The sequence below is a fragment of the Loxodonta africana genome, chromosome 1 (assembly GCF_030014295.1).
Source record: "Loxodonta africana isolate mLoxAfr1 chromosome 1, mLoxAfr1.hap2, whole genome shotgun sequence".
Classification (NCBI taxonomy): domain Eukaryota; kingdom Metazoa; phylum Chordata; class Mammalia; order Proboscidea; family Elephantidae; genus Loxodonta; species Loxodonta africana.
In genome coordinates, this window is record NC_087342.1 from 172,423,764 (window position 1) to 172,437,424 (window position 13,661).

The 13,661-nt window shown below is 41.8% G+C and overlaps 1 protein-coding gene across 5 annotated transcripts in view; it reads left to right on the forward strand.

Annotated features, from left to right (window-relative positions):
• AFG1L (AFG1 like ATPase) overlaps nucleotides 1-13,661 on the forward strand; it is a 280,634-nt gene that overhangs the window by 252,481 nt on the left and 14,492 nt on the right. For 3 of the 5 annotated variants that reach the window (XM_064289510.1, XM_003404306.4, XM_023543041.2), the window contains 2 exons: nucleotides 3,119-3,259; nucleotides 11,256-11,369. In XM_064289510.1, the coding sequence (XP_064145580.1) occupies nucleotides 3,119-3,259; nucleotides 11,256-11,369 (255 nt within the window). Of the gene's footprint in view, nucleotides 1-3,118; nucleotides 3,260-6,497; nucleotides 7,280-11,255; nucleotides 11,370-13,661 lie in introns of those variants that run through there. The other 2 variants (XM_064289514.1, XM_064289507.1) reach the window with 2 other exon arrangements.

Genomic DNA, 13,661 nt, shown 5'->3' on the forward strand with positions numbered 1-13,661 from the left:
TGGTTAAGTGCTACGGCTGCTAACCAAAGGGTCGGCAGGTCGAATCCTCCAGGCACTCCTTGGAAACTCTATGGGGCAGTTCTGCTCTGTCCTACAGGGTCACTATGAGTTGCTATCGACTCAATGGCATTGGGCTTGGTTTTTTGGTTTTTTTTTTGGTAATGAGAATGACACACCTTTACATCCTCAACTCATTTGTACTGAGCCCAGTCATTTGAGCTCAGAATAATAATAAGAGCAGCCAACATGGTTTGAGTGCTAATGTATGCCCCAGGCACTGTGCTAAATGCTTTACATGTATTATTTTGTTTAATCCTCACAATAGAGGTGAGGTAGGAATTAAATTCCTGCTTTACAGTTGGGAAAACTAAGGAACAGAAAAATGTGTTAATATGCCAAACCAAAACCAGTTGCCATGGAGCTGACTTCAACTCATGAGAACCCATGTGTGTCATAGTAGAATTATTCACCATAGGGTTTTCTGGATGTAAATTGCCAGGCCTTTCTTCTGAGGTACCTTTAGGTGAACTCAAACCTCCAACCTTTTGGTCAGCAGCTGAGCCTGTTAACAGTTTGCACCACCCAGGGACTCCTAACTTGTAAAAGGCCCCAGTTAATAAGTAAGAAACTGAGGATTCAAACCCAGGCAGTCAGAGCCCTCACTCCTATCTACTCTGTCATACAGCACTCCTGGTACATCTTGGGCTTGACTGGAGAGTCAGGGTTAAACCCAATAAAAATACACACTTGAACCCCTACATGGCTGAGGTGAGTGGCAGAGGCTTAGCTAAGGTCAGGTACTGACTGAGTCTAGAAGCAGAGGCTCTCCAGCCAGGAAGGAAAATGGGAAAGGCAAGGGCCATATCCTTCTGTGCTCCCATTTGTTATGTGGTTGGTGAGAGGAAATAGGAGGAAGGGACATCTCCAAGCAGATTTCCAAGTGAATCAGGTCATACTTTATGCCCTTTCTCGCTGGTTCTCTGCCCCTTTTCCCAAGGGCCCAGAACTGCTCTGTCTTGAGGAAATCACTTCTCCAGAGCTTAGCTCTCCAGAATTCCTCTCCCGTGAATGTAACTGATTTCGGCTGGATGTTAGATGGTGGTGGTAGGCTGAAATTAGGGCTCAAAACTGGTTCATTCTCGTTCAAACCCCTGCTGAGAATATTCATTTCCACTCCAGATATACTAAATCAGAATCTACAGTTTAACAAGATCCCCAGGTGACTCTTATGTATAGTAAAACTTGAGAACCACTGCTCTACTAGTGGCTCTCAGAATTGGTCCCTAACCAGCAGCATTAGTATTGCCTGGGAACTTGTTAGAATGTAAATTCTCAGCAGGGGTCAAACAGGAATGAATAGGTTTGAAGCTCTGACTGAAATGAATGGACAGTAAGGTGAGAACGAGTCCTCCCTCCACAATTCCCTAATTTTCCCAGGAACCTAGCAATGTCTACCTTTCTGAGAGAAGTGGTTTTAATGCAAATGACTCCCCAGGTGAGGGAGACATTTCTGAACAGGGAGGGGCATTGATGGATTCTGCCAGAAATTAAGGAGGCTCAGCTACCTGTGTTCTAAGGATTGGTTCTGGTGATCTGGGAGCAGGGCTTCAAACCGGTTTGGAACCGTTCAATAATTGCTGATTTAGACAAGGGCATCATACTCGTTGCATAGCAACCAAGCCTGTTGCCCATCAGATTTTGACCCAAGTAGGAAACAAATAGCGGGGCCCTGCTCAAAGATGGCAGCCCACTCTACCACTTTGCATGTGTTGCTCTTCACAGTCCTGCCAATGATCCAATCTCCCTCATGGATCTCAAAAGTTTCAACAGCCTAATGCCCTGCTCAAAGATGGCAGCCCACTCTACCACTTTGCATGTGTTGCTCTTCACAGTCCTGCCAATGATCCAATCTCCCTCATGGATCTCAAAAGTTTCAACAGCCTAATGCTGGAGATTGGATTATTGGCAGGACTGCGGAGAGCGACACACATTCAAAGCTGCAAGGTCAGCTGCCATCTTTGAGCAGGGTACGACTGTTTCCTACTCTGGTCAAAATCCGATGGGCAACAGATTTGGTTGCTATGCAACACGTATGCAGCCCTCATTTACATCAGCAATTACTGAACCCTCCTGAACTGATTCAAAGCCCTCTCTGGGAGCTTTCAGAAGGATTTCATGGCCCACTCAGTCTCTGGTCATCTCCCCCCTGTACCCAGGCCCAGAAACATCTCCAACCTCTGCTCATGGTTTGCTGCTGACAGAGTACAGTCATACACACACAACTTAAAATGTGTAGAAGTAACATTTCCTGGGAATAGTAACTACAAAAAATGTGTTTGCAGATAGTTGTTATAATTTTCACAAGTTAAATTCATGTTTCAGGAACTAGAGCTTCACATCTGTGGGTAGCACCTGTGGGAATCATTTTGTGGCCCTCAAGTCCTGTACCCTTCTCATTATCAAGAAGTCACGTGCTGCTCCAAATTATGCTGGAGGTCTCAGCCTACTTCTGGTCATTAAAACCCTCTGGTATTTCCTACAGATGTTAGCAATGTTTACTACATTGCACCTGAAATACATTACCTGTAATTAAACAAAAATATTTTCTGGTGATTTTCCTCCTAAAGCAGTCATCTTTTCAAAACCGTGGTATAATATCAGCATGCCATTATGAAATGACTCCATTTAATGATAGTGACAGTTTGCAGTTGAGTCATAGGAAGGATTAGTTAGGACATGTTTAAATGGAATTCAAGTAATGTTATATGAATAAAAAGAAAAAGATTGAAGACTGGATTTAAGACAGGGGCCTATAAGTTACTGACCGAGGTCATGGCTGGAGATACTCCTCCACTCCCCACCACATTCTTGTCTTCTTGTTTGCCCCTCTTTTATGCCACTAATAAGGCCATACAGTACATATATCAGTGTTACTCTGAATGAGGAAAAAAAATTGGCCTACTCTGAAAACACTGCCCCATTGGGTCTACCACCCAGATCTCACCATGACATTTTTAAAGTAGACTAATTTTAAAAAGGCATTTTTAATTAAACTAATCCAAGGGCAACTAGAATTGTTTGTTTTAATTTTCTATTCTTTATTTCATTTTAATTACAGCCACTTGGAGCCAGTGACTATTTGGAACTATCAAGGAATTTTGATACAGTACTTTTACGAAACATTCCACAGTTTACCTTGGCAAAGAGGACTCAAGCTCGAAGATTCATAACTCTCATCGATACCTTTTATGATTTCAAGGTGAGGATGTAGTATATTTTCCCAAAACTAAATATTTTGGACTCTGGAGCCAGATTGTCTAGGCTGGAATCTGGCTCTACCACTTACTTCACCTGTGTGTGCCTCAGTTTTCTCATCTGTGAACTGGGGATAATAATAGTATTTACTTCATAGGGTTGTTTTGAGGGCTAAATAAGCTCATCTACATAAAGCATTTAAAACAATACTTGGCATAAGCTGAGTACTATATGCTGTTGTTAGGTGCTGTCAAGTTGGTTCTGACTCATAGCGACCCTATGCACAACAGAACGAAACACCGCCCAGTCCTGTGCCATCCTTACAATTGTTGTTACGCTTGAGCCCATTGTTGCAACCACTCTGTCAATCCATCTTGTTGAGGGTCTTCCTCTTTTCCACTGACCCTGTACTTTACCAAGCATGATGTCCTTCTCCAGGGACTGATCCCTCCTGACAACATGTCCAAAGTATGTAAGACACGGTCTCGCCATCCTTGCCTCTAAGGAGCACCCTGGCCTCACTTCTTCCAAGACAGATTTGTTCGTTCTTTTGGCAGTCCATGGTATATTCAATATTCTTCTCTGACACCACAATTCAAAGGTGTCAACTCTTCTTCAGCCTTCCTTATTCATTGTCCAGCTTTCACATGCATATGATGCAATTGAAAATACCATGGCTTGGGTCAGACACACCCTAATCTTCAAGGTGACATCTTTGCTTTTCAACACTTTAAAGAGGTTCTTTGCAGCAGATTTACCCAATGCAATGCGTCTTTTGATTTCCTGACTGCTTCTTCCATGGCTCTTGATTGTGGACCCAAGTAGAATGAAATCCTTGACAACTTCAATCTTTCCTCCGTTTATCATGATGTTGCTCATTGGTCCAGTTGTGAGGATTTTTGTTTTCTTTATGTTGAGACATAATCCATACTGAAGGCTGTGGTCTTTGATCTTCATTAGTAAGTGCTTCAAGTCCTCTTTACTTTCAGCAAGCAAGGTTGTGTCATCTGCATAACACAGGTTGTTAATGAGTCATCCTCCAATCGCCATGCCCCATTCTTCATATAATCCAGCTTCTCAGATTATTTACTTAGCATACAGATTGAATGGGTATGGTGAAAGGATACAACCCTGATGCACACCTTTCCTGACTTTAAGCCACTCAGTGTCTCCTTGCTCTATCTGAACAGCTGCCTCTTGATCTATGTACAGGTTCCTCATGAGCACAGTTAAGTGTTCTGGAATTCCCATTCTCTGAAATGTTATCCGTAATTTGTTATGCTCCACACAGTCAAATGCCTTTGCATAGTCAATTAGACATAGGTAAACATCCTTCTGGTATTCTCTGCTTTTGGCCAGGATCCATCTGACATCAGCAATGATATCCCTGGTTCCAGGTCCTCTTCTGAAACCGGCCCGAATTTCTGGCAGTTCCTTGTCAGTACACTGCTGCAGCTGCTTTTAAATGATCTTCAGCAAAATTTTGCTTGCGTGTGATATCTTTCTTGGGAATAGGCATAAATATGGACCTCTTCCAGTCAGTTGGCCAGGAAACTGTCTTCCAAATTTCTTGGCATAGATGAGTGAGCACTTCTTGCACTGCATCAGTTTGTTGAAACATTTCAATTGATATTCCATCAATTCCTGTAGCCTTGTTTTTTGCCAGTGCCTTCAGTGCAGCTTAGCTTCTTCCTTCAGTAGCATCGGTTCATGATCATATGCTACCTCTTGAAATGTTTGAACGTTGACTAATTCTTTTTGGTATAATGACTCTGTGTATTCCTTCCATCTTCTTTTGATGGTTCCTGCATCATTTAATATTTTCCTTATAGAATCCTTCACTATTGCAACTTGAGACTTGAATTTTTTCTTCAGTTCTTTCAGCTTGAGAAACACCAAGTGTGTTCTTCCCTGTTGGTTTTCCACCTCCACGTCTTTGCACACGTCATCATAATACTTTACTTTTTCTTTTCGAGCCACCCGTTGAAATCTTCAGTTCTTTTCCTTCATCATTTCTTCCTTTTGCTTCAGCTGCTTGATGTTCGAGAGCAAGTTTCAGAGTCTCCTCTGACAGCATCTTGGTCTTTTCTTTCTTTCTTGTCTTTTCAATGACCTCTTGCTTTCTTCATGTATGATGTTCTTGATGTCATTCCACAACTCATCTGGTCTTTGGTCACTAGTGTTCAATGCGTCAAATCTGTTCTTGAGATGGTCTCTAAATTTAAGTGGGATATACTCAAGGTCATATTTTGGCTGTTGTGGACTTGCTCTGATTTTCTTCAGTTTCAGCTTGAACTTGCATATGAGCAATTAATGGTCTGTTCCACAGTTGGCCCCTGGCCTTGTTCTGACTGATGATATTGAGCTTTTCCGTTGTCTCTTTCCACAAATATAGTCGATTTGATTCCTGTGTATTCCAGCTGGCGAGGTCCGTGTGTATAGTCATCATTTACGTTGGTGAAAAAAGGTATTTGCAATGAAGAAGTCATTGGTCTTGCAAAATCCTATCGTTTGATCTCCGGCATTGTTTCTATCACCAAGGCCATGTTTTCCAATTACCAATCCTTCTTTGTTTCCTTCTTCTGCATTCCAATCACCAGTAATTATCAATGTATCCTGATTGCATGTTTATTCAATTTCAGACTGCAGAAGCTGATAAAAATCTTCAGTTTCTTCATCTTTGTCTTTAGTGGTTGGTGTGTAAATTTGAATAAGAGTCGTATTAACTGGTCTTCCTTGTAGGTGTATGGATATTATCCTATCACTGACATCATTGTACTTCAGGATAGATCTTGAAATGTGCTTTTTGATGATGAATGCAACACCATTCCTCTTCAAGTTGTCATTCCCGGAATAGTAGACTATATGATTGTCTGATTCAAAATGGCCAATACCAGTCCATTTCAGCTCACTAATGCCTAGGATATCAATGTGTATATGTTCCATCTCATTTTTGATGATTTCCAATTTTCCTAGATTCATACTTTGTATATACCAGGTTCCGATTATTAATGGATGTTTGCAGCTATTTCTTCTCATTTTGAGTTGTGCCACATCATCAAATGAAGGTCCTGAAAGCTTTATTCCATCCACATCCTTAAGGTTGACTCTACTTTGAGGAGGCAGCTCTTCCCCAGTCGTCTTTTGAGTGTCTTCCAACCTGGGGGGCTCATCTTCCGGCACTATCTCAGACAATGTTCCACTGCTATTCATAAGGTTTTCACTGTCCAAATTCTTTTCAGAAGTAGATGGCTGTGTCCTTCTTCCTAGTCTGTCTTGGTCTGGAAGCTCAGCTGAAACTTATCTTCCATGGGTAACCCTGCTGGTATTTGAATACCGGTGGCATAGCTTCCAGCATCACAGCAACACACAAGCCTCCACAGTATGACAAACTGACAGACACATGGTGGAATACTATGTAAGTACTATTATTATTACTAGTGTTATGGATTGAATTGTGTCCCCCAAAATTGTGTCTTCTTTGCTAGACAACGATTCCCAGTATTGTGTGGTTGTCCTCCATTTTGTGATATGATGTAATTACCCATGTGTTGTAAATCCTAACCTCTATGATTTTAAGGAGGCAGGATTAGAGGCAGTTATGTTAATGAGGAAGGACACAATCTACAGGATTAGGTTGTATCTTGAGTCAATTTCTTTTGAGATTTAAAAGATAGAGGTGAACAGAGAGAAGAGGGACCTCATTTCCATCAATCGAGAAGAGCCAGGAGTGGAATGTATCCTCTGAACTAGGGGTCCCCAAGTTGAGAAGCTCCTAGACCCAGGGGAAGATTGATGACAAGGACCTTCCCTCAGACGCAACAGAGAGAGAAAAACTTCTCCTGTATCTGGCACCCTGAATTTGGACTTCTAGCCTCCTAAACTGTGAGAGAATAAACTTTTGTTTGTTAAACACATCCACCTGTGGTATTTCTGTTATAGCAACGCTAGATAACTAATACAACTAGTAACAGTAGTAGTATAGTAAAAGTCTCAGTACAAAACGGTCTGATATACCAATAATTCTATCATTCTGCCAGGCAGATCATGTGCTCCACCTGTAATGATGTACAACACAGTGCCTTGTCTAGTGTGAGTACCCAGTAAATACTTATGCATCAGTAAATGATTCACTGATTGAATAATGAATGAACAAATGAATGAATGGCAGAAGGACCCTCCTCAGTATTAGAGCTCTCTCTCCCTATGACTCAGACACTCCAGTGACTAGTATTATAGCATCTTGTTCCTTGGCTATTTTATCCAAAGACCTATTGCCTTAGTCATCTAGTACTGCTATAACAGAAGTACCACAAGTAGATGCCTTTAGCAAAGAGAAGTTTATTCTCTCACAGTCTAGTAGGCTAGAGGTCTGAATTCAGGTGCAAGCTCCAGGGGAAGCCTTTCTCTCCCTGTCAGCTCTGGATGGAGGTCCTTGTCTTCAGTCTTCCCTTGGTCTGGGAGCATCTCAGCACAGGAACCTCAGGTCCAAAGGATGTGCTCTGCTCCCAGTGCTGCGTTCTTGGTGGTATGAGGTCCCCATGTCTCTCTGCTTGCTCCTCTCTTTTATATCTGAAAAGAGATTGGCTTAAGACACTATCTAATCTTGTAGACCTTATCAATATAACTGCCACTAATCCATCTTATTACGTTATAGTGATAGGATTTAAAACACATAGGGAAATCACATCAGAAGATAAAATGGTAGACAATCAATCATGCAAGGGAATCATGACCTAACCAAGTTGACAGATATTTTGGGGGGACACAATTCAATCCATGACACCTATGTTTTAGAATGAATTGCAAAGCCATTGCCCATGCATCAGAGGGAATGTTGCCCAGTGGTTAAGGAGTGGGTCCTGGGGTCAGGTGGTCTACTCTGAATACCTGCTTAACCTCTCTGAGCTTCAATCTCCTTCTCTACAAAAAGGGAGTAATAATAATACCTATCTCATAAGGTGGAAGCTCTGCTGGCATAGGGGTTAAGGGCTACAGCTGCTAATGAAAAGGTGGGCAGTTCGAATCTACCAGCCACTCCTTGGAAACTCTATAGGGCAGTTCTACTCTGTCCTATAGGGTCGCTATGAGTCAGAACCAACTTGATGGCAATGGGTTTGGTTTTTTGGTTTTTATCTCATAAGGTTAAATGAGTTTGTAAAGCACTTAGAATGTTATCTGGCATATAGTAAACTCTCAATAAAGTTGAGCCTCCGTTAATGGTATCTGTAAGTACATATTTAAAGTAAAAGTATACTTTCACATTAGAAAACCTAACCCATTGCCGTCAAGTAGATTCCGACTTACAGTGACCCTATAGGACAGAGTAGAGCTGCCCTGTAGGGTTTCCAAGGAGCATTTGGTGAATTCAGACTGCCAACCTTTTGGTTAGTAGCCAAGCTCATAACCACTGAGTTAATTTAAATGTTATTTTAATGTTATGTACATATTTTCTCCCTATTCCTTGTGTAGAAATAGAACAATGGTTCTAAAATTTGAAGAGACTTGGGGGAGGGAATAACAGAATCTTCTAGGGGAGAGGGGAGAGGGAAGAGTTTCATGTTTCTGTTATTCATTTGTTCAAGAGTCTTTATCATGCCAAGGACAGGGCTAAGCCCTAGAAAGTCAGTGGCACACATGGCTCCTGCCTCTGTGGAGCTTATAGGCTAGGTTCTGAAAATATTAATCAAATGTCCACAAAACTAAATGTAAAATCCCCACTGTAGGTTGGAAAGAGAAAGAGAAAGGAGTATGTATGGTGCTGTGAGAGTCTAGGGGAGAGAAGAGACTGATCTGTTGTGGGGATTGGAGGTATCTAGGGAAGTCCCTCTGAAGACCACCAACATCAGACTCATCTGGGCTACTTAAGATATGGGCTCCAGAGACCACTTCCTATGGCAGCAAATGAGACCCAGGGATGGGGCCTGGAATCTGCACATTCCCAAATACCTCAGGTTCTTCTTATAAACGCTGAGAAGTGATGGTTGAAGTCCATGTGCAGGGTGAATAGATGCAACCAAAGCGGAGACTGTACAGCAAAGGCCCTGTGATGCGTGTGGGCATGGAAAGCCGCATTTGCTAAGGGGAGCCTACTTTAGTGCCTGACATCAAAATCTGCTGCATGCTCCCATGAGGCCAGCACATGTGTAAACAGGGAGGCAGGAGGCTGGGAATGTCTGGCTGGGGGACCAAGTCCCATTGGTTGTTAGCGGTTGCCTTTGACAGTCACTCATTCAAAGATTCTGGTCCACAGTAACCGTGTGGGGTCCAGAGTGACAGGAGAGAGGCTAGCTGTGGGCACGCTGTTTTCAGAAGATGCTAGTGCTTCAAGAGGAGCCCTGGTGGCAAAGTGGTTAAGAGCTACAGCTGCTAACCAAAAAGTTAACAGTTCAAATCCACCAGACACTCCTTGGAAACCCTGTGGGGCAATTCTACCCTGAACTATAGGGTCACTATGGGTTGGAATTGACTCAATGGCATTGAGTTTGGTTATGGGGTTTTAGTGCTTCAAGAAGAAAATGACAGAGGGATATTAATAGGTGGTTCTTAGAGTGAAGAATTGATAACCTCCCACCCCATTTTTTAATTTCAGCTAGGAATACCATAAAGAAAGTTCTTGACCCCCATCTCTCACTCCTTCCCTCTAATCCTAACTTGCCCCCATTTTTCACCTCCTAATTTTTTTTTTTAATTAAAGGAAAAAGATTTATTTCACAATATGATGGAATACCTAAACTACTTTCCTTACATTTGCTTTAACTAAATCACACATTTTGAATTTATGCTCTATAAAAAGTAGTTGAAATTTGTCTGTTTTAGAAATTGGGAACATTAAACAGACGTCATTCTAGAATGTGCTCATGGAAATTTGTGAAATAATGGGTATTTCCTTCTAAATAATGAAAAAAGTATCATTTTTGATTAAAAGATTTTATAAGAGGAGGTAGCAGTCTTGGAGAAAGAATAGCCAGAATGTTCCTTAGAAGTGAGGATGGTGAGACTTCATCTCACCTACTTTGGACATGTCATCGGGAATGACCAGTCTGTGGAGAAGGACCTCATGCTTGGTCAGGGTCAGCAAAAAAGAGAAAGACCCTCAATGAGATGAACTGACCCGGTGGCTGCAACAATGGTCTCAAATATAGTGCAGGACCAGGCAATGTTTTGTACCATTATACATAAGGTCACTATGAGTTGGAGCTGACTCAAGGGCACCTAACAACAACAATGTAAGAGAAGGTAGAAGGTCATTTGGAAAAGCTAGTCCCAAATGTCAATAGATTATTTTAAAGAATTGATGTATTTAGTTAAATAACAATTTTAAAAGGATAGCTGTGAATCCTGAAAACAAAGTCAGGACTCTTTAAACACCAAGAGGAACATGTTATATATTTAAGCTAATGGACATAAAATTTGTAAAAGATAAAAGCTATTTTCAGTATCTGATCACATACACTCACTTAAATGCTTAATGTAGTTAAGAAATATTAATGTAAATCCTAGTCTTTTTGAAGACTGTTCTGGTGGGATGCTGATGTAAGTGTGGGTTCTGGAAACACAGGTATAATTACGGTAACCAGTGCACTGAACTTAGCAGTCACCTATGCAGCAAACTGGTAACCTCTCGCTGGAGCATCTAGGAACAGATGTTCCAAAACCAGGGATGTTCCAAACACCCAGGGATAAGTGTCAATGTCAGGGTGTAATAGAAAGAGCACTGGACTTAGAACGAGAAGGTTAGGCTGACATCCTGGGCTGAGACCTCTCCAGGCCTGAAGTTTCCCAATACAACTTTCGTTCCCTACTTCACAGGATGGTATAAGATGTGTGGAAATATTCTGAAAAGTGCTATGCAGTTAAAAGTCTCATTTTAAAGAGATACACACAAACTACTAGATCTTTTTAAAGCAAAGATCACCAGATTTTTATTTTGTGAAAGATTTGTTCTTCAACTTGTGCAGTGTAAGGAGTAGCACCATTCACGCACTTTCCTGTTTCAGGTGCGTATAATTTGCTCTGCATTGACTCCTCTATCAAGCCTATTTTTGCATCAACATCATGACAGTGAGTTGGAGCAAAGCAGAATACTGATGGATGATTTGGGGCTGAGCCAGGTAGGCGATATTAACGTAATCTCTTTTTATTATAAAACAGCTTAATTGGTTTTGGTCTGATACATGGCTACATTTTGAAGAAGGAATGCAGTATATATTTAACCATTGGTTTGCTGCTTTCTTCTGAGGCCATTGTAGCAGACTCATTCTCAATATCACTAAATGTAGAAAATTGCAGTCTTAGAGAACAGGGAAACTTAGTGATCACGTCATGCAACGCTTCATTTTGCATATGGCAGAAACAAAGCCCACAGAGGTCAGCTGCAGGCACACAACTGATTAGTGGTAGGCCAGAGTTGGATGCCAGGGCACCTGTGTCTGGCTCCAGGCTCATTCTACTACACCGTGCTGCCTTTTCTGGATATTCTTCTTCATGTTTCTGGATTTGTTGAGTGCATGATACAGTATTGCTGCATGTGGGCTGGCTAGTCCAGGACCATGGAGTGTCTAGCAAGGCCCTTGACTTACAAAGAAGTCCATGAGTCATCTCCTAACTTCCACGCTAAAAGGAGCCTTGGTGGCGCAGTAGATAAAGCAGTTGACTGCTAACTGAAAGGTTGGCATTTCAAAACCACCAGTGGCTCCATGGGAGAAGGATGTGGCAGTCTGCTTCCGAAGAGATTTTCAGCCTTGGAAACCCTCTGGGGTCACTATGAGTTAGAATCAACTTGGCGGCAGTGGGTTTGGTGTGGGTGCCAGACCTTGGTACAGTCAGTAGGGAAAAGCCAATGCTAGCCCAGTCCAGGAGCTTAGAGTCTGGTGATTGACCCCACGCCAAGCAGAAGTGATGGCATTTCCTTCTTCTGTAAGAACGTTACAGAGTATATTTCTCAACTATAGACAATTGATATATTAGTTAAGCTTTTAAACCCACACTCACCTTGAGAATGAAGGAAGCCTCATTCTTCCAACCTCAGAGGTGAAAAGACATTTGGAAGGAGAAAATAGTTCCTCATTGACCTGAGTAGAAATTATGCATTCTCAGGAGTTTGGGAGAGTAAAACCAATAATCCTTTTAAAAGTCAACTTTCAAAATATGATTACTTAAACCTAAAAAAAAAAAAAAATTTTTTTTTTAAATAATAAATAGTAGCTGTTTATAGACCCATGGGCTGGGACTTTTTGATATAGAGGTTTCTCTAAGAGCAATACTTAATCTAAATATTTTCTTTGATAATTTGAAAGAAGACACTTAAGGGGTGTCTTAGCTACCTAATGCTCCCATAACAGAAGTACCACAAGTAGGTGACTTTAAAGAATAGAAATTAATTTTCTTACCATTCAGGAGGCTAGAAGTCAGCATTCAGAGTGAGCCTCTAGGGGGAAGTCCTTCCTTGTCTATTTCAGCTTCTGGTAGCTGCCAGCAGTCCTCGTAGATGTGTCTTTGTCACCTGTCTTCCTCTTCTTTCTTTGTATCTCTGTGTCCATTCTGCTTTTTTATAACTCAAAGTAATAGATTTAGGACCCACCCTATTCAGATATGACTTAATTAACAACAAATGAGGCCCTAATTCCAAACAGGATCATATTTATAGGTATGGGAGCCAGGGTTTCAGTGCATATTTTAGGGGACACAGTTTAATCCATAACAAGGAGCTACATCTTCTCAGTTTCTAAAGTCCTTTAAATCATTGGCTCTTAATTTTTTTCCTCCTAAGGTCAGGGTGGTTAAGTGCTACGGCTGCTGACCAAGAGGTTGGCAGTTCAAATCTGCCAGGCGCTCCTTGGAAACTCTATGTGGCAGTTCTACTCTGTCCTATAGGGTCGCTATGAGTCAGAATTGACTCGATGGCAGTGGGTTTTTTTTAGTGGGTTAAGATCAGGGTTCAGACACAGGGCAAAGTAAGCTCAGCACTTGGGAGTAGTAATATATGAAGAAATCAGGCCATGTAACTTCAGGGTCATGAGGTCAGTGGAAGATGGACTGAAGAGTCCAGGGTTTTTCTCTGAAAGAGCCTACTAGCCAGTCCCTCAAGAAAGAAAAGAAAATTCAAAGCCCTCTTAGTGGCCACAAGCCCACATTGGTGTTACCAGTCCTGGACTGTTTAACAGTTTCACAGGGACCAAAGCCTGTTGTCATTGAGTCAATTTGGACTCATAGTGACCCTATAGGACAGAATAGAACTGCCCTATAAGGTTTCCAAGGAGCGGCTGGCAGATCCTAACTGCTGACCTCTTGGTTAGTAGCCAAGCTCTTAATCACTGTGCCACCAGGGCTTCCACAGAGGCGGGGCCCCCCAATTTAACCCTAGATGCTTAGAACCCAAAGCAGCTATGGCCTTTGTGAGGTGA